Source organism: Schistocerca nitens, chromosome 5, assembly GCF_023898315.1.
Source record: "Schistocerca nitens isolate TAMUIC-IGC-003100 chromosome 5, iqSchNite1.1, whole genome shotgun sequence".
NCBI lineage: Eukaryota > Metazoa > Arthropoda > Insecta > Orthoptera > Acrididae > Schistocerca > Schistocerca nitens.
The window spans coordinates 755,145,405-755,167,335 of record NC_064618.1 but is presented as its reverse complement, the minus strand read 5'-3'; the positions used below and the strand labels follow the sequence as shown (position 1 = coordinate 755,167,335).

The 21,931-nt window shown below is 38.5% G+C and overlaps 1 protein-coding gene across 5 annotated transcripts in view; it reads right to left on the bottom strand.

Moving 5' to 3' along the window:
* Nucleotides 1-1,689: 1,689 nt before the first annotated feature.
* LOC126259333 (threonine--tRNA ligase 1, cytoplasmic) overlaps nt 1,690-21,931 on the bottom strand; it is a 177,152-nt gene continuing 156,910 nt past the window's right edge. For 4 of the 5 annotated variants that reach the window (XM_049956036.1, XM_049956032.1, XM_049956035.1 and 1 more), the window contains 3 exons: nt 20,523-20,637; nt 2,777-2,973; nt 1,690-1,867 (listed from right to left, as the gene is read on the bottom strand). In XM_049956036.1, the coding sequence (XP_049811993.1) occupies nt 2,825-2,973; nt 20,523-20,637 (264 nt within the window). In that variant the 3' untranslated portion in view covers nt 1,690-1,867; nt 2,777-2,824. The remainder of the gene's footprint in view (nt 1,868-2,776; nt 2,974-20,522; nt 20,638-21,931) is intronic. The other variant, XM_049956033.1, reaches the window with a different exon arrangement.

Sequence of the window (21,931 nt, the reverse complement as noted above, 5' to 3'; positions counted from 1 at the left end):
CCTGGCCTAAATTTATGTTAACTTTTGTGGTCTCAGCATTTCTTTTTAGCACCTATTCCATTTCTTTGCTCTCTTTTATTTTTATACATCTTTTATTCTGCCCTGTCTAGGACCCCCCCCCCCCCTACCACGTATAATGCACCTAGCTTTCCACTATTATAGACTCTTGCAATTTTTTCTCAGTAATCTCTGTCTTGATTATTATCCTATCTTCCACCTTTAAGCTCTCAGGTTTTCAACTCTCGTCCAGTGCAGGCACCAAAAACCAGTATTTCCTTCTCATCCCACCCCTTAAAGACTCCCCAGAGCCTAACTTCTGGGTGAGTTTTCTGTAGCTCTCTCCATTTGCTAAGCCTCACCAGTCCTTTCCCTCTTTCCCTCCTCCTTCCCCTTCAACCTTTCTGTCACAGAAGTCACTAGCATTCAAAGCTTACACACTTCTATATATTTTATTCTTCTCCTTCTGCCATTCATTGAGTAGATTTTTTATCCATCCAATTATGATTATTTATTTATTTACATTTTCTTTGTGTGGAGCCATTGTAATGATGGCTTTTGCAAATGTCAGACTTAATACTATGGTTATATTTACACTTCTAAAATACACTATATTCTGTAGCTGTTGCTTCTTATGTCTATTTTTTACATTTATCACATTACAGCTGTTACAATCACTATCTTAAAATTCGTCAAAAGAATATAAACATTTTTCTAATAGAAAAGATTTTAATTTTGTTTTAAAAACATTTCCCGTGTACGTTCTTAGAGCGTTTGGTAGCTTGTTATACCAAATCAAACCACTGATATATGGACTTCTATCAGTCATTTTTAATGTTGTTCCGTTACAGAAACAGTGACACTTTGTTCTAGTGTTGTGATCCTGTACATCACTGCCCTTGATAGCTTCTGTGCTGCACAAACACTTCACGACATGAAAATCTCTATGTTCCATCCCATGTATATGTCTTACTGCTCTTTTCTGTAGTTGCAATATTCTTTTTAAATGTACATCGGCTGCACAGCCCCATAGTTCAATTCCGTAATTGAGAAAGGGGTAAAGTGTTCCATAATAAACTAATTTCAGTGCTTTGCTGGGAACTATCTTTGCAAGATGGCTGAGGGGATATGTGGCACTACTGACTTTTCTGCATACGAAATTAATGTGGTATGTCCACCGCAAATTTTCATCAACATACCCAGGAATTTACAGTTACCATTTTCTGTTGCAGAGATATTACACACACAATTCATATTGTTGTGGTGAGAACTGACTGTTTTAAATGTCAGTAGTTGAGATTTGGTGACATTCACCTTGAGTCCCTGATCATTGAAGTACTTTGTTACTTCTGTTACACCACTAGTAGCAAGAGATTCTAACTCATTTGATTCCCTCCGATAGAATAAGATTGATGTGTCATCTGCATAGCTTACAATATGGGAGTAAATGGGTTGTGCAATGTCATTAATATATATAAGGAAGAGAAAGGGTCCAAGGATAGAGCCCTGTGGTACACAGGATAGATTAGACATTCTTAGCAATCTTACGATTACTTATTGTAATTAACTGTTATGTTACGTGTTTAAATAAATTGTAATTTCACGACATTTGGTGATCCTGGGTTTAAATGAATCAATAATAATTTCTCTTAATTAATGGATTTTTAATGAAGAAAGCAGACTAAGACAAACTAAGCTCTTCAGTATCCAATTTATTGTATATTCTTACTGTTTAAATACAAAAACAAAATAAATTAGGCATTTGGGCGGAGATAGAAGATCATATTTTAAATACAATAAAATGAATACTGGTGGCAGTCACATCTTCATTTAGTGGCTGGCAGTCAGTTCACAAGATGAGTACCACCTGCTAGAAAGAAGCAAGCAAAAAGAGTCTTAGTTTCACAGTGATCAAAAATATGACACAATAAATGCACGAAAAGTATCCAGAAATTTTATGATCTGTCAATGAAGCTATCAAAGGGCCTAGTAATTCACAATACAATCCTATAAATGTATGCACACGTTATGCTCTTCCAATGTAATCTGTAAAAAATATGATTTTTCATCAATGTATCAGCCTAAACACATCTTGATTACACATAGTGAACGTGAGAATCTTAAAAAGCTACACAATAATCTAGCTCATTGTGTTCAGAATGCACAACATACCACAGTGAAATTTGTTTTCACCTTTATGTGAACAGTTAAACTCTTTAATACTGCTAGACTTTTGTGTACATATACTGTTAATTATTGGATCAGATTATTGTCTCACAATAATGTAAGTTGAGATTGTATAACACATAACTTGACAAAAATGAGAGCAATTACTTGTTAGTTTTGCATGTTCAAAAAAGGAAACTAGTTGTCTGTTTTGTACTAATCATTCAAGTTTAAGTAGCTGCTACATACACACTGTACATTTAGCAGGATAAACTTCATAGCTTCACTTCATGGTACCTGCAAAAATCTACAGGATGGTGTTGGAATGGATCAATAAGTTCTTTTGCTGAAGATATGATATAAAGGCAGAAGTCTGTTCTATATGACACTTTTTAAAATATAATGCAAAATGCTTATCTTTATAACTTACTCACTGTATGTGTGCCTGTCAAATGGGAGTAACAGTTCAGAACCAAAGGTTAATTCCAAAATTTTTTTCTTATGAAAACAAAGCTTAAATAAGCTGTTAAATGTTACTGCTACTTGATCATATATTATTGTTAATAATAATCACCACTAATGGGTCTTGAAGAATATTGATTATTTTACTTACTTTATAAATGTCTTTATCAATACTGATGAAAGAGGTTCCTTACTCTTCTCAGAAATTTTCTTCACTCTTTAGGGTCCTGTCCTGTTTCAGTTTGCAGAATTTTTCAATTACTGTTGGTACAGAAAATTCTCCATGTACAATATTGTCTCTGGTGCGAACATTCACAGTTCCTGATGTCTTCTCTTTTTCACCAACCACTGGAAAGAACAAATATATGTTTGCATTAGTTACAGAATCGCACATTACTGTGTAATATGAGTGTGTCTTCCATTATGGCACTGCCTTTAATTAAAACAATCATTTCTTTCACATTTTCCTCTATTTTCATTCAAAAATCAAGATTTTACACATTTCTTTTATGGCACTAGCTGCCATGTTGATCTTCAGACAGTAAATGTGCATAAAACAGTTGCTTCTTTTAGTTGATCCTATGAAGGAAAATAAGCAAATGAATTGTTGCAACATGCTCTAGTCAGGGGCACTGAATTGTCTGGCATGAAAGTAGCGTAACAATGTCATACGGAGATAGGTGCTGTCCCTGTGTGACCATGCACTATGAAGTAAGAGGACATATTCAGAGTGCAAGAGTGCTCACTCAGAAAGCTGGTGAAGCAGAAGAAGCCAGCCAGCACCTCTGACAGAAACAAGAAGAGCAGAAATGACCTTATTGCCATCCAGTGGAGATACGATATTACACTGCCTATGTTATTCCAAAATTACGATGCTATTTTCCTTTGGACATGCACGCAAGTTGTAACAGGACATCATCCTTTAGCATTACTTTTCCTCAACAGTAATTATCGATAACAGTATTAGTTTTCGAATTTTGGAAAAGGAATTACTTTATAAAATATTTTAGTTTTGATGTTATAATCGATAAGTACTAGTTCTGAATGTCCAGTAAAAATTATTTTTTTAGAAACATTTGAAATTACGAATTACTGGCACACTTAAAATTTCTATTATTAATTATGCAATTCTGTACTGTTTACTGTGTTTTATTTCTGGGTTCATTTACGAAATGATAATTGAAACTAATAATGTACAGAAACTAGTAGAAATTCATTTGTTAAGAAAACTTATAAACCCTGTGGAATAGTGTTATTTCCGCAGAACATGTGAGACGTAAGCATGCCTCTGATGTGATCAGACGTCTTTTTGTGCGAACAATTTAATTTCGGTTTTGTTAATGTGAAAAATCACAATACTGTATGACATATTAAAATTTGAAAAATCAATTTACGTAGATACAACAATCTTCAAATTTATTCAGTTCAAGCCAACCATGAGGACCTGATGTGAGATTTTCAGTTTCAAGAATCAGACCCCTAGACAAAAAGAACTGGGGCCATCTCAACATGAAAAGCTAAGTAAACTTGAAAGTTCGCTCTTCTCAAATCTTCACAAAAGGCTTTGCTTATTAATTACTTGAACTGGACATTGTTTAATATGTAGATGGAATCAGGAAGGAGGGGGGAGATTACAAAATCCAAAGGAACATAGCACCGTAATTTGGATAATACAGGTACTGCAATATCATATTTATCCACCAAAACCGGACAAGTGACTTTCAAGTAAAAATGTTCTTGCCTGTTTGGGAATATACATAATGAATAGGTTGTAGACACATGGCTGAAAATATATGGAAGTTTGGGTCTGGCAGTGAGTCATGCTCTGATAGCCTTATGGTAAGGCAACCGCTCGCAGTAAATGGGATATCCAGGTTCAACTCCTGGTCCGGCACAAATTTTCATTGTCGTCATTCCATTATACAGATGATGATTGTCCGTATAGGAAATTGTGAATACATTTCATGTACCCAATGGCGATGCCCAGCTACTGTGACCTGTTATCTCTTCCAGAGATGAGTGCTGCTGCAGGAGATGTGCTGACCAGTAGAGTCTTACAAATATCCCCCAAATAAGGCACTCAGTCTCAGAGGTACTCTGTTGTCCTCAGTTGCACACCAGTGTTCTCTGTACATAACCCTACCACAGTGTGTAAGTGATGCCAACCACCACCATTTCCATTTTCTGGCTTCGATTAGAGACTACTGCTGTACTTGATGGGGTAACCAACTGTCAACAATGGACTCTGCCTCCAGTAGCAGCACCTGTTACAGGGATTGCAGGCAGATGAATTACTGCCTTTGCACTACTGGGTCTCCCTCTGGAAGACTACTTCCTGCTGGCAACCACTCTCTAAAGAGACACCTGCTCAAGCTCAGGATGGAGGCAGCCCAGCACCTCTGTCACTGCACATTCATTCCTCAAATGCTGATCATCACTGAGGGTGGACACAAGCCTTTGAAGTAGATCATGCTTGGAGCTATGGTTTGAGTATGTTCCTTCCCTGCATAGCATTCTATGCTGAAAAAGGGCCAGCAGCCTGGGTGATGTAGTCAAACATCAGCTGCAGCACACACCGCTACTCAGGCATACCTGCTGACTTTGGTTCACCGAACTCTGTGACTCACTACATCATCCTAGGGTCAGCAGCCTTCCCTACAGCAGCGACCGCACCTCTGTACCTAACACAAACAGAAGTCTAATTCAACCAGCGATGTCTTACTAGTGGTCAGTCACTTGATTCCAGTCACCACCACCACTTACAACCCACGTCTTGGCAAAAGAGGTGGCGTTACTTGATGACCTTCACATAGCAGTTTCCTCTGCAACAATAGCGGTCACACTCCAGGCCTCTACTAACTGGATAACTAAAAGTAAAATAATAACAACAACAGTAGCACGAATAACAAAACAAGGTGCACGAAAATACAAGAAAACAGCTGCTATTGATACCAGCAGCATTATTGTGACATCTACACGATTACTCTGCAGTTCACATTCAGGTTCTTCACAGTGTGTTCATAGAACACTCCATCAGTAAATTACATGATTTAGTTAGTATTCTACATTTTAATGAAAGAAATTATATGAGTTAATTACCTGAAACTGATCCACGATAAAAGTGTTTCAATGAAACACAAACTTTAACATGTTTTCATTTGGTCACTTTTTTGTCTGCCTATCTATATGGTAAAATTTTGCAACTGATTTTAAATTAACTTCCCGATGAACTAGAAACTAAAAATTTTAATTCAGAACTGGATCTCAAGGCAATAGTAATCTGCTTTCTTGTCTGTTTGGTAGGAGTGGGGCTAGGAGGGTTGAAAACGATTGACAATGCCTAACATCTTGGCTGTCCTGCAGGATCATTGTGCTGTGTGGGCAGTTTCAAATGCATTGCAGGTGGTATGCTAACTAGAGATAATATGTTTTAAATCAATCTAAAAAGTAGAAATTTAATTTCTCCTTGCGTCATAAAGTTTCCTAGTCCCATACAGACAGTTTTGAAAATTTACGCTAGTGAATTTTTAAAGCCCTATGGCAGTATTAGTACGATTTATAACCAAAAAGCAAGGGGCACATACAACAGACAATAGCTAGGAGATGAACTATACATGCATCAATTATGTACTGCACGCACCCACATTTTTCATTATAAACCTTACACGTATTGTCATAGCCTTGAAAATTTGAGCTTGTGAAGTTTTAATAACTATCTGTATGGGTGTTAGGAATGTGTATGGAGCTAGGAGAAATTCATGTATATTTTTGAGCCCAATTTAAAAACGTGTTATATTAAAAATTTACGAGGGTCATTCAATAATTAAAGACACAAATTGGTCTGGAGAAAAAGGTGTTTATTTTTACAAAATAATACTTTTTCTACTTTTCAAAATAATCCCCTTAAACATTTATGCACTTGTTACAACGGGCTACAAGCTCTTTTATTCTGGCTGCAAAGAACTCTTTATCTTGATGTTTGAACCAATTTCCCACTAACTTTTTCACGTCCTCGTTCTCCTGGAACCTCTTTACACATAATGCGTCCTTTAGTGTACCAAACAAATGGAAACCACTAGGTGCTAAATCAGGACTGTCAGGGGGATGAGGCAGTATTTCCCAGCCCATTTTGTCAATGGTTTCATGGGTTAGTTGAGCAATATGAAGATGTGCGTTGTCTTGCTGGAGTGTCACACCTCTCCTCTGAGATCAACGTCGTCTCTCTCTCATGGCTGTGTTATTTAAAAGCAAGATAGGGCCACGTAATTAACATAACATTATCCAAAATATTATAAAACAAAATAAAAGTAATTGTTTATGTAAAGATACGAGTGTCATTCAATAATTAAAGAGGCAAATTAGTCTGGGGCGGTCACACTCCAGGCCTCTACTAACTGGATAACTAAAAGTAAAATAATAACAACAACAGTAGTACGAATAACAAAACAAGGTGCACGAAAATACAAGAAAAGCAAATCCGAGATAATATTAAAAAAAAAAAAACTGGACCTTCAGCATCAAAAATCACCAACAACATGACTTTTCCTGCTAATGCTTGGCTTTTGAATTTTTTCTTGACAGGTGAGTTGGTGTGCTTCCACTCCATGGTTTGTCTTTTTGATTCTGGATCACAATAGTGAACTCAAGTTTCATCATAAGTTAAAATTTTGTTGAGGAAGTGCTCACCTTCTCTTTAATAATGTTCCTTTAGTTCTGTGCACACTCTCAACCTTGTTTCCTTGTGTTGCCATGCCAACTCCTTTGGAACTCATCTTGCACATGTTTCACGGTACTTCCGCTTGTTACAGATAATGTTATCAACTGTACCAGTACTAACTTGAACTTTATCAACTATAATTTTTACAGTCACACGGCGGTCGGCACAAATAATGTGATCAATTTGACTTTCAAGTGAGGGAGTTGAAACTGCAACTAGTCAGCCAGAACGGTGTTCGTCAGTCACTGAGTCGTGATCATTTTTGAACTGCTCTACCCACTTGTAAAAATTAGCATGATTCATACAACCTTCACCATAAACTTTACACATTCTACAGTGTATATTCACTGGTTTCTCGCCTTCAGCAAGTAAAAACAGAATAACAGAATGGATGTTTCAAGTGGACTCACCATCTTGAAATGTATTTTTGAGGTTATAAACAAAACAATGTTGATGCATCAGCTGATCAGGGCTCATCCCAGTGATGCCAACTGTAAGCCATAAAAGTACCAAACTTTCCCTACTAACAATTTTTTCCCCAGACTAATTTGCCTCTTTAATTATTGAATGACACTCGTATCTTTACATAAACAATTACTTTTATTTTGTTTTATAATATTTTGGATAATGTTATGTTAATTACGTGGCCCTATCTTATTTTGTTAAAGGTCATTGGTTCCCATGATATCCAGTGGACAAAATTTTGGATGGTTGGTACTTTAGTAGTCATATGAATGCGCTTACATAATTTCTACAAATTGATCAGTTCGCCAACGGATAGCATGTCAACTCAATTTTCTCAGTTGGGAATATTTTTTTATCCTTGGATACTGGAAATTAAAACACACACACACACACACACACACACACACACACACACAAAACTATTCAGAAAGACAAAGACTTTTATGCAGCAAAGTTTTATATTAAGTTCACAAAATACAGCCGGGAGTATTTTTTTTAATTGTCTGATGATGGAGTCAACAGATAAATATCACACAAGGAGCAGTAAAAAATAGCTCCTCTCTAAGAAAAATATTTAGCCTAACGCATCACTAGTGCATAAGGGCAAAATTAGAGACAGAGAACACAGCAGAGACACAGTACACAGCAAAAGGTGTAAATTTATGTGAAGGGAAGAATGGCAGAAAGAACACTTCAGATGAGAGTGGTGAGTATAAGGCTTCACTGTGTGTCTCTCCTCTCTCAAATTTACTGCATATGATGCTGCACTAACAATGCAAAATTTAATTTTGTTCCCACGCTTTGTGCATTTATTTGGCATATAAATAGATCATGAAACACATTTAAATAAGTAGCTCATGTGCTCGCTAATGTACTTATGTAAAATAATTTTTTCTAAATTTTATCCTACAGTAAATACCACAAATGATTTTTTTTCCTGTGTAACCAGTTTCAACGTTATCTGTAGGAATATTGACACACTGAAAAGTAGAAACCTGAAAAGACCTAAAACAGTGTTATAATTCCCACTGAAAATTGTAGCCGTAACAGGTACACACTAAGGAGATGAAAGTCATGGGCTACCTTCTAATATCGTGTCAGACCTCCTCTTCCTCAGCATAGTGCGTCAGCTGAATGTGGCTTGGACTCAACAAGTTGCTGGAAGCCCCTCCAGGAATACTGAGCCATGCTGGCTTTACAGCCATCCATAACTGCGAAAGTGTTGCCAGTGCAGGAGTTTGTGCACAAATGACCTCTAAATTATATCCAATCAATCTTTGAAGGGATTCATGTCGGACTATCTAGGTGGCCAAAATATTCACTCTAAATAACTAGAATGTTCTTCAAATCAACAGCGAACGATTTTGGCCTGGTGATAGGGTGCATTGTCATCCATAAAAATTCAATTGTTGTTTGGGAACATGAATGGATAAATGGTCTCCAAGTAGCTGAACATAGCCATTTCAAATCAATTATCAGTTCAGCTGGATCAGAGTACCCAGTCCATTCCATATACACACAGCCCACACCATTATGGAGCCACCATCCACTTGCACAGTGCCTTGCTTACAACTGGTGTCAACGGCTTTGTGGGGTCTGCATCACACTCAAGCCTTATCATCAGGTCTTACCAACAGAAATCAGCACTCATCTGACCAGGGCATGATTTTCCAGTCATCTAGGTTCTGATATGGTCACAAGCCCAGGAGAGGCACTTCAGGCAATGATGTGATGTTAGCAAAGGCACTCATGTCGGTAATCTGCTGCCGTAGCCCATTAATGTCAAAACTTGTCCGAACGCCACTGCTTTCAGTTGTTAACTGAAGGCCAATGACCACTGCGTTGTCTGTAGTGAAAGATAATGCCTGAAATTTTGATATTCTTGGCACAAGCTAGACACTGTGTATCTCAGAATACTGAATTTCCCTGCCATTTAAAATGGAATGTCCCATGCATCTAGCTCCAACTAGCATTCGTTTTGTTCTATTAATTCCTGTAATGCGCCCATAATCAAGTGAGAAACCTTTTCACCTGAATCACCTTAATACAAATGACAGCTCCGCTAATGCACTGCCCTTCTATACCTCATGTATGTGATACTACAGCCATCTATATATGTGCATATTGCTATCCCATGACTTTTGTCACCTCAGTATACATCTATTAATTGAAGCAAAAAAGGAATTAATACAAACAAGTCACAGTTTCTGGGGAGAAGAGAGGAAAACAGTCTGCAGCATAAGGGTTGTCATAAAGTTTTAATTATCAGTTGGGGTGGGAGATTTATATAATCAATCTTTTGTTTGTTTGCATGTGTGACCTCATATCCCCTAAAATCCCTCCACTACAGCATTATAGCACACTGCAAGAAGAGTCAAAACAAAATGGTGCAGGCCACCATACAGATGAGATAGACTGCAGGATTGTTTTGCCTCTTCTAGGGGTTTCATACAATACTGCAGCGCAGGGATTTCAGTGGATATGAGGACTGCAGTCATGCAAGATGTGACCAAAAAGTAACACGATTTTTTTAATTTTGTAGGCTTTATACATCTAATTAAAAAAAAAAAAGGTTTTACCTTATTGGTACACACATTCATGATGTATATTTGCATTTTCAACTGTTTTGAATAATTATCTTATTGTTGATAGTTCCAAAGGTTACACATGCTTTTAAGTGCTTTAAAAAAAAAAAAAGTAGAAGAAGAAGAAAAAATAACAGAATCACTGAAGGAGCTCAACACCCTAACAGACATGGCCCTCTGCCATTCTATTCTATTTTGCAACCACTGACGAAATAACAGAATCACTGAAGGAGCTGAACACCATAACGAAAAGTGAGTTCCAGAAGTGGTTCCAAGATTGGAGAAAGTGTTGGCACAACTGTATAATATCTGAGGAGGATTACTTTGTAGGGGATAAAGTTGATGTTGATTAATAAATAAAGATTATCTAAGAAAAATGAAAATTCCCATTACTTTTGATCATACATTTAACATATGCAAACAAACATGACTCTTCTTTTTTCAGGATTATAGTATAAAACTTTATGACCACCCTCGAACAATTTCCACTTTATCAATGGACTGGGCCATTTTCGTTTGGCTTCTCTAACGGCATGCTACAGTTCTGTGGTATGGGGTTTAAAGGTGTAGCAAGCTGGTAGTAATGTGCCTGCACACATACAAATTAATTGTGGAATTTTATTTCAATTGTAAAACAAATCTTTGCTTTTTTTAAAACATTACTGTTATTACTTGACCCTTCAGGTCAGCTGGTTTGGGGCTGGATTTTTTGAGTCTTTCTGGAACACATTACGATTGCATAATGGGGAGTGTTGATAATTTTCTGTTTAAGAAGGAGATATGTGATTAAGTTTAGGGACTGATGTTCCATTGAGGTTGAGGTCAAGAGAGATAAAGTACAAAATTGAATAACACACCAATGGGGGGAAGAAAATTGAAAGCGTCCTTTTCAAGGTAAATGTCTGGATTTGCCAAACTGGAATAAGGTAAACCAAGAAAAATCTGAACCTTGAAGGCCAGAAGGTGATTAGAGCACCACACCTCCTGGATTTCTTATTATCTGACACGGTCATTTCTGGGGATAAGCTGTCTACTGGGTTAAAGCTGTGGATTCAGAAAAATCCTCAATAGTCATGACTGCAAATATAATTTTATTGATTACTAGTCTCAGCATATCTAAAAGCCATCTTCAGATCATAACAAAATACACTGATAAGTGTACTGCTGCCAAATGGTGGGAGACAATTTTTGTGAGTGGGGTCATTTGTTATACAGTCAAATGGAACAGTGATGTGAATTACCCCACAATAAAAGTGCTCATGCAAAGGTCTTTGTCTGCCATAACACGGGCACTTCCTTCTCCAGTGAGGCTTGTGTCGCAAGCAACATATGATGTTTATGTTCACATATGGAGGTTACATAGGACTAGTTTCTAGTGTGGAACAGGCATCTCATTCTACAGAGTCAATAACAGTCACTGCTTCTGATGTTACTTTAGAATAATAATGTGGCAAGTATGACCTCAGTGTCCGCATATGTAAAATTTCTGATTCTGTTAGTGTGCATTACAAATCATGAAATCATGATCTTTTACTCTGGGATAATTTATATCACTGTTCCATTGGATTGTATAACAAACGATCTTGCTCACACAAAGTATGACAACATGCCCCCCCCCCCCCCCAAACCATGTTATATGTTTGCTAGTTACTGTAGTTAGAGCCAACAACTAACTTCATGAGATGATAATTACGCTATGTGGCTGCTGTCACTGCACCCATGGGGAAAAGATTTGGGTTTAATATACGGAGTGTTTATAAATGAATATTGGGGTTTTAATGCTTTATAATATTTATTATTAAACTTGCAGTTATAAATGATATGTCAAATGAAAGGGCAACTCAAACAGTTGTGTTTGGCACCAGTGCACATGCGCAGCGTGCATTGTTTACGCTGCAATCCATTAGACAGCGGTAGTAGCGAATATGGCGACTAGTGAACAGAAAGCGTTTTGTGTTTTGCAGTTTGCAAAGACCGAATCTGTAGTTACTGTGCAACGTGCGTTCCGGCTGAAGTTCGGTTGTCATCCTCCAAGTGACAACAACATTCGTACGTGGTATCATCAATTTGAAGATACCGGCTGCCTTTGTAAAGGGAAGAGCACAGGACGACCAAAAGTTAGTGAAGAGACTGTTGAGTGAGTGAGAGTCGTTCACTCATAGTCCAAAGAAGTCAGTCCGGAAGGCTAGTTGTGAATTACAAGTTCGCATGTCGACTGTTTGGAAAGTTTTAAGAAAACGTGTACAACTATGTCCTTACTGTTTACAGTTATTACAGGCTCTAAAGCTGGCACACCATGGATTACATGCCAACTTCGCAAACGAAATGTTGTTTCATGATGACGAAGATTTTCTGCATCATGTTGTCTTCAGTGATGAATTGACCTTTCACCTTAGTGGACATGTTAACACTCACAATGTGCGCATCTGGGGCTCAGAAAATCCTCACGAGGTGGTACAAATGCAACGAGATTCCCCTAAAGTGACTGTTTTTTGTGTCGTATCCTGGCGGAAAGTTTCTGGGCCTTTCTTTTTTGGTGAACCTACTGTAACTGGCACTTCTTACCTTGACACACTAGAGCAATGGCTCTTCCCTCAGTTGGAAGATGAGCCAGAGAACTACATTTTCGAGCAAGACAGTGCGCCACCTCACTGGCATAGTAAAGTACGCGACTGGTTGAACTTCACTGTACCCAAGCGCTGGATAGGCCACAAGGGGCCCAATGACAGGGCTTGCTTTGCATGGCCTCCACGTTCACTCGACCTAATTCCATGCAATTTTTTCCTTTGGGGCTTCATCAAGGGTTGTGTGTACGTGCCTCTGCTACCAGCAGACCTCCCTGAATTAAGAAATTGGGAAGAACTCGGCTATAGACTTTGTGTGTGCCATGTGACATGTGGTGCTCAAATTGAACATTTGTAAGGTTCTTGGTAAAACGGTTTGAGTTGCTCTTTCATTTGACATATCATTTATAACTGTATGTTTAATATAATAAATATTATAAAGCATTAAAACCCTGATATTCATTTAAAAACACCCTGTATGATTGTCCATGAGGTTACAACTCTAACAGCTGTCTGAAGACATCCCTACAAGAGATACAAGGATGCACCTTACACAGTATTCTTATTGTAAAGATGCCCTGCAGTGGTGTGTGAGGAGGTAGTTTAAGGGCACAGTGAGCAGTGTCTTACTTTACTACCCTGTAGGCTTTTTACTTGATGTGCTTCTGATAAGAAATTGCGCTTTGCCTTTCATAAAATGGGGTTTGTATCAATCAAGAATTTCAACTAGCAATAACAGAATATTGTGTACTTGATACTTACATACATTATTTTATACAATTGTAAGAAATACAAATCCACCATTCATTTGAACATGTGTGGTAACCAATATACAGGTATTTAATTTCACTATGTAAATAATTAATGAGTAAATGAGACCACCCATTACACAGTAGAGGCATTGGCTGTTTTCACTGAAAAGCTAAAGTGAATGGTTGGAGACCACAACATTTATCCATGTTCATGACCCTCACATAGTTCAGCACTCCTTGCCTCAGTAAGATATTTGACATCCATTCACTCATCCTCCTGGTCAGCCTCACTAACTGCACTTTAATTAATAGCTAGTACTACTTAAAGTGGTCTTGGTAGTCCTTCCCCTCACCCACTTTCTCTGAACTGTATTTGTGAGCATTTACAGAATAATGTATTTCCAGATTTTCTGAAAGATATAAATTCTTAGAATAATGTATTTCCTGATTTTCTGAAAGATATAAATTCTTGTTTGCAGTAATCCTGCGGAACTGTTTCAGATAGGCTTCTAGAGTTCCTTTATTTGATTATGTAAGGCCAACATGTGGCATACATTGGGAAAATATCAGAGGCAGGACAATACGGTAAACTAATAATGAACAGAGGGATTTTTTCATCTCCATCTTTGTAGTACAATAATCTGCATCTGATGGGATTTAAAGTAGTCTGCTTTTCTTTTCTTTAAGTCATCAATAAACATTGTCTAGTATGCTAAAGCCATCATTCAATGAACTGATACCTGATAAGCTTTCCCTACCACTTACAAATCTTGTCAATAGAGCTATCACGGGAATTCACTGAGAAATTTCACCCCAACGAAAGTATTCTAATGATTTAACATCTTAAAAATAATTTTTTTAGGCAATTAGTAAGGCAGTGCAGTTGGCAAGGCAATGTGAGAAGTGGGGCTCAAATTACCATAATTAAGGCAATCCTGATTTAGGTTTCATCATTTTCCTCGATTGCTTTAGCAAGGTGGCCACAAGTTTCTCTGATTTAAATTCCCTGATATTTCCCTGATTTCCAGAGAAGTTTCAGCATTTTGAGATCTCAAAAATATGTAAGGACTTCTGTATTTCTCCCCCCCCCCCCCCCCCATGTGAGCAAAAATCTAACATCAACATCTTTTCTACTGAACTGTGTTTACATACAGAAAGCAAACAAAATGGTACATGTGTTTCATTAAGACTACTGTTGTTATTTTATTTCAATAAAACGAAACACATTTGGTGACAAAAATTTACATTTCCTTGGCATCGCAAGGCAGACTTATAATACTTTCACTGTTTTTAGAAGTGGCGTCACAAAAAAGTAGATCTCTTGAAAGAAGTGTATAAGGCAGAGAAAAGTTGTGTAAACTAACAGGTGACCACCAATAAAATGTTGGTCCTACTATGTTATTCTTATTGTGTTATTACCCACGGTGTTAAGCCTATTATTTTACAGGTATTGTGTGATTTTTCTTTCGAGAAATATAAGAGTACTTAGGGTACAAACTGCCAGTGACTGCCACAATTTTCTTCTTCTTATTCTCAATACTTTCTAATATATAAAAAACTTACGAAGTGACAAAATATACTACAATAAATAAAACATTTATACAATGCTGCACGGTACAATGTAGAAAGGAGTGGAAGGCTTAAACCAGAGGCTCAGACGATTCTGCGGAGATCTGGGGTGCAAATTTCTCGACCTCCGCTATCGGGTGGAGAAATGTAGGGTCCCCCTGAATAGGTCAGGCGTGCACTACACGCCGGAAGCGGCTACAAGGGTAGCGGAGTACGTGTGGAGTGCACATAGGGGTTTTTTAGGTTAGAGAATTCCCTCCATAGGCCCGACAAGACGCCTCCTGAGACGCGGCAAGGTAGGAGTAGGCAAAATGCAACAGTCAATAACAATATTAATGTGCTAATAGTAAACTGCAGGAGCGTCTATAGAAAGGTCCCAGAACTGCTCTCATTAATAAATGGTCATAACGCCCATATAGTACTAGGGACAGAAAGTTAGCTGAAACCAGACGTAAACAGTAATGAAATCCTAAACTCTGATTGGAATGTATACCGCAGAGACAGGCTGGACAGTGAAGGGGGAGGCGAGTTTATAGCGATAAGAAGTGCAATAGTATCAAAGGAAATTGACGGAGATCCGAAATGTGAAATGATTTGGGTGAAGGTCACGGTTAAAGCAGGCTTAGACATGGTAATTGGATGTCTTTATAGGCCCCCTGGCTCTGCAGCTGTTGTGGCTGAGCACCTGAAGGATAATTTGGAAAATATTTCGAGTAGATTTCCCCACCATGTTATAGTTCTGGGTGGAGATTTTAATTTGCCAGATATAGACTGGGAGACTCAAACGTTCATAACAGGTGGCAGGGACAAAGAATCCAGTGAAATTTTTTTAAGTGGTTTATCTGAAAACTACCTTGAGCAGTTAAACAGAGAACCGACTCGTGGCGATAACATATTAGACCTTCTGGTGACAAACAGACCCGAGCTATTTGAAACAGTTAACGCAGAACAGGGAATCAGCGATCATAAAGCGGTTACGGCATCAATGATTTCAGCTGTAAATAGAAATATTAAAAAAGGTAGGAAGATTTTTCTGTTTAGCAAAAATGACAAAAAGCGGATTACAGAGTACCTGATGGCTCAACACAAAAGTTTTGTCTCAAGTACAGATAGTGTTGAGGATCAGTGGACAAAGTTCAAAACCATCGTACAATATGCGTTAGATGAGTATGTGCCAAGCAAGATCGTAAGAGATGGAAAATAGCCACCGTGATACAACAACCGAGTTAGAAAACTGCTGCGGAAGCAAAGGGAACTTCACAGCAAACACAAACATAGCCAAAGCCTTGCAGACAAACAAAAATTACGCGAAGCAAAATGTAGTGTGAGGAGGGCTATGCGAGAGGCGTTCAATGAATTCGAAAGTAAAGTTCTATGTACTGACTTGGCAGAAAATCCTAAGAAATTCTGGTCTTATGTCAAAGCGGTAGGTGGATCAAAACAAAATGTCCAGACACTCTGTGACCAAAATGGTACACAAACAGAGGATGACAGACTGAAGGCCAAAATACTAACTGTCTTTTTCCAAAGCTGTTTCACAGAGGAAGACTGCACTGTAGTTCCTTCTCTAGATTGTCGCACAGATGACAAAATGGTAGATATCGAAACAGACGACAGAGGGATACAGAAACAATTAAAATCGCTCAAAAGAGGGAAGGCCGCTGGACCATATGAGATAACAGTTCGATTTTACACAGAGTACGCAAAGGAACTTGCCCCCTTCTTGCAGCGGTGTACCGTAGGTCTCTAGAAAAGCGTAGCGTTCCAAAGGATTGGAAAAGGGCGGAGGTCATCCCCGTTTTCAAGAAGGGACGTCGAACAGATGTGCAGAACTATAGACCTATATCTTTAACGTCATCAGTTGTAGAATTTTGGAACACGTATTATGTTTGAGTATAATGACTTTTCTGGAGACTAGAAATCTACTCTGTAGGAATCAGCATGGGTTTCGAAAAAGACGGTCATGTGAAACCCAGCTCGCACTATTCGTCCACGAGACTCAGAGGACCATAGACACGGGTTCCCAGGTAGATGCCGTGTTTCTTGACTTCCGCAAGGCGTTCGATACAGTTCCCCACTGTCGTTTAATGAACAAAGTAAGAGCATATGGACTATCAGACCAATTGTGTGATTGGATTGAGGAGTTCCTAGATAACAGAACGCAGCATGTCATTCTCAATGGAGAGAAGTCTTCCGAAGTAAGTGTGATTTCAGGTGTGCCACAGGGGAGTGTCATGGGACCGTTGCTGTTCACAATATACATAAATGACCTGGTGGATGACATCGGAAGTTCACTGAGGCTTTTTGCAGATGATGCTGTGGTGTATCGAGAGGTTGTAACAATGGAAAATTGTACTGAAATGCAGGAGGATCTGCAGCGAATTGACGCATGGTGCAGGGAATGGCAATTGAATCTCAATGTAGACAAGTGTAATGTGCTGAGAATACATAGAAAGATAGATCCCTTATCATTTAGCTACAAAATAGCAGGTCAGCAACTGGAAGCAGTTAATTCCATAAATTATCTGGGAGTACGCATTAGGAGCGATTTAAAATGGAATGATCATATAAAGTTGATTGTCGGTAAAGCAGATGCCAGACTGAGATTCATTGGAAGAATCCTAAGGAAATGCAATCCGAAAACAAAGGAAGTAGGTTACAGTACACTCGTTCGCCCACTGCTTGAATACTGCACAGCGGTGTGGGATCCGTACCAGATAGGGTTGATAGAAGAGATAGAGAAGATCCAACGGAGAGCAGCGCGCTTCGTTACAGGATCATTTAGTAATCGCGAAAGCGTTACAGAGATGATAGATAAACTCCATTCGAAGACTCTACAGGAGAGACGCTCAGTAGCTCGGTATGGGCTTTTGTTAAAGTTTTGAGAACATACCTTCACCGAAGAGTCCAGCAGTATATTGCTCCCTCCTACGTATATCTCGCGAAGAGACCATGAGGATAAAATCAGAGAGATTAGAGCCCACACAGAAGCATACAGACAATCCTCCTTTCCACAACCAATACGAGACTGGAATAGAAGGGAGAACCGATAGAGGTACTCAGGGTACCCTCCGCCACACACCGTCAGGTGGCTTGCGGAGTATGGATGTAGATGTAGATGTACTTGTGGCAAGACAGTCGCAATTCCTGAAATCCATAGCCTGTGGCCTGCCATGGAGCACCACAGTGAGACTAAATCTGATGGGCAGGGCCTGCACATTAGTGGGAAACAATGGGCTTCAGATCGGCAGGCCCGATCCATTAGAGATACACACAGAAATCGCCGGTGGTTTTGGCCCACCCTGAAAATCCACTCGTGTGGCCAGTTATTCACGAGCCACAGACACCATGTTGATTAAAAGAGACTGCGGTGATCAATCCATGCAACAAATAACTTGTCCAAACACACTGAGAATCAATAATATTGAAGGTAGGTAGCAACTCACTGTAAATATGATCGCTGAACAGCAGACAAGTATGTAGAAAAGACAACCACATTCTGAGAACTAAATTTTCGGCCATGGCCTTCATCAGGAAATGGGAGTGCACACATGCATTCACACAATCATGAGACACAACTCATCCACACATGACTGTCATCTACATCTGCTGAGTCAACAATCTCTGAGGATCAGGTCCAAAGAAACCACTCCTCAGACCTCCCTACCTATTGACAGCAGCTGCTAGGGTAGTGGCAAGAAATGGTGGCAGCACTGACTGCAAGCTGAGGGGAGTGGTAGGAAGGGGAGAAGTAGGAGGAATGAGGAAGCAGGGAAGCAATGCATGTACTCAGCTACACCAGGCCAGGGATGATGCATGACATCTCAGTAAACAAACCATGTCATTCAGAAAAACGAGATTTTCCAGTTTTTTTTTTAAATTTTCTAGTCAAATTTGCCTGATTTCGATGACACGTTTGAAATTCCTTGATTTCTAGAACTTGTGGCAACCCTGTTTAGGCAAAAAAAATGTCAAAATGGTTTCTCTAATAAGGCACAAATTAAACTTCCCCATCCTTTCCAAAGTGAATTTGACTTTATCTCTAATTACTGTAACATTGATAGGATATCAAATTCTAACCAACATTAAGTCATTCATTATATTATTTATGTGTGATTTCATACATCAACAATGTAGTGTATGCCAAAGTGAGACTCTGAACGAAGACCACAAACCTGAACAATATTCAAAGGTGGAATGTGTAAGTGATCTGCAAGCATTCTCTTTCGTGGACCAACTGCATTTTCCCAGTATTCTGCCACTGAACTGAACTCTGCCACATGCCTTACATATGACAAAAACTACGCGATCATTCCATTTCATATACCTACACACTGTTACATGCAGGTTTCAGGCACACGTCACTATCCACATTAAGATAGTAGCTCTCTTCTGTTTTCTAAAATTCACAGAGGCTCACCAGAAAACCTTACTAGACTAGCATTCCTTGGAAAGCAATTGCGGGGTTTTCAAAGTAGGAAAGCAGTCTTGCAACTTTTACTTTGCATTGTGAGGTATGCAGAAACAGTACACCTGATAACAGCACTGCCTACAACGATGAGCAAGAATACTACAAATGCAAAGTACAAAATCACTGGAGGAGAAAAAAAAAAAGTGTGTGTGTGTGTGTGTGTGTGTGTGTGTGTGTGTGGGGGGGGGGGGGGGGTGTAGAATGGCACAACTATTATATTTCCATTTACATGTGGCCATGTTAATTTTTGTCTGCATTCCATATTTTTGCCTTTTCAATGATATCACATTATGGGAAAAAAGTGTACAATTTTTGGGCCAACTGAACCCCTTGGTACCGGACACTGGCTTCATCCCGTGACGTAATGTATTGTGTCGCATGACATCATATGCGTGCAAACAGAAAGAGAACAGAACACTGACAATTTTTTGCATATATATTATTTTTTGGAATGTATGTTGTGATGACAGACTGATACAAGTATGTATTGCAGCCCAAAGTGTAAGTTACAATGAAAGGTGACAAACTAACTGTGAACTGGCGAAGCCAACTAATGTGAATATGAAATATTACTTGTGGTGACGACAAAGTGATCTGTAGCACTGCCCAAAGTCTAGGTTAGGTGGAAAGGTCACAGTTTGGTTGACAGTTTACAAAGTGGTACCTAAGGTTTCAGTTAATCACAATTTTTCGAAGACAAAGCTTTACAATGGATGTGAATAAGCTGTTACAATCAAATACAATTACTTCTAGTTTCAATAGAAGTATACTCACCCATAATAAAGTTATACTGGGACAATTGCGCATTTCTTATTTTCTTATTCATTGTATCACCTGGATCTACGTCCACATCACACAGGAAGCCTGAATTATAAATCTCTTTCTGCACCTTTAAATAAAAGGATATGATTAATGTGGCAGCAAAATTTCCTCAAATCCATACAAGAACTAAATACAATAAATTTTTTGGTGGCACTGTTATTAGCATTAGACAATAATAAGAAAAAGGTAACACTGACATTTATAATGAACAGGCATCACAATACATGTAGTGCACAAGCCTCTAAGGGGCAGTACTATATGTCAACAGATGCAAACCCAATTAAGATACCATAAAAAACAAGGAAGGGAAGATATGTGCGACTATACATTTCAATGTCCATTGTCATTTCCAATAACATTTTGTAAAACTTAACAGTGCTTACCAACATACCATCTCTGACACTTCTCCTTTCATCCTAGTCCTCACTACAAGTGGATACCTCTCACCCTGGGGTCTTGAGTGCTTTCTTTCTTAACCTTCTCCATCTCACCCTTCTCAAGGAAGGAACCGTTAGTTCACAAAGCTACACAGTGTGTCACTTACGTTTTTATACAAGCCTATCAAAAGTATTCTACACTTCACCACCTCAAAGTAATTACTGGTCACCAATTCTGTTCTATAATTTATTAGTAGTCTGATTGAATTTTCCTTTGATACATTTAAACAGACTGAATGCGTTGTAATGTTATATAATTTGCACAAACATTTTGACCATTTTTAACAATGGCCAGAACACTGGTCTATATAACAACAAGATGATGCAGTCACATACATGGTGATGTTTACTGAAGAAAGAAAACTTAGTAGAGGTGAAGAGGAGTGGAGGTGGGGAGAGAGAGAGAGAGAGAGAGAGAGAGAGAGAGAGAGAGAGAGAGAGAGAGCAATCAGGAAGCAAGACGTAACGAGTTGGACGGTCCTCGCTAAATTTCTATTTATTCATTGTATAATTGTATTTCCTTTGGCCTTTCGTCTGATTTGCTGGACAAAAGAAAACCTGATCTTTCTTCGGTCAAATGTTTGTATGTAACAAAATACAAATGTTTGTGTGTAACAAAAACATGACACCCTGTAAACTGCACAATAGATTTTTGTCCAAATTTTCACAGCCAAACAAAGAGTGAGAAATATCAAATGGGGTAACAAACTGACAAGTGTGAGATCTAGTTCTGCAGAAAAAAAATATTTAATTGCTTGAAAAATATCTGGATAATTAGGAAAAACTTAAAGAGTTATTTGAAGGAAAATAGACTATGGATTCGTGTCTGAATTTTCATAGCCAAACAAAGGAGGGGAAAATGGACAAATGGGGCACCAAATAGATTACAGTGAGGTGTAGTTTTGCAGGAAAAGATTTAACTGT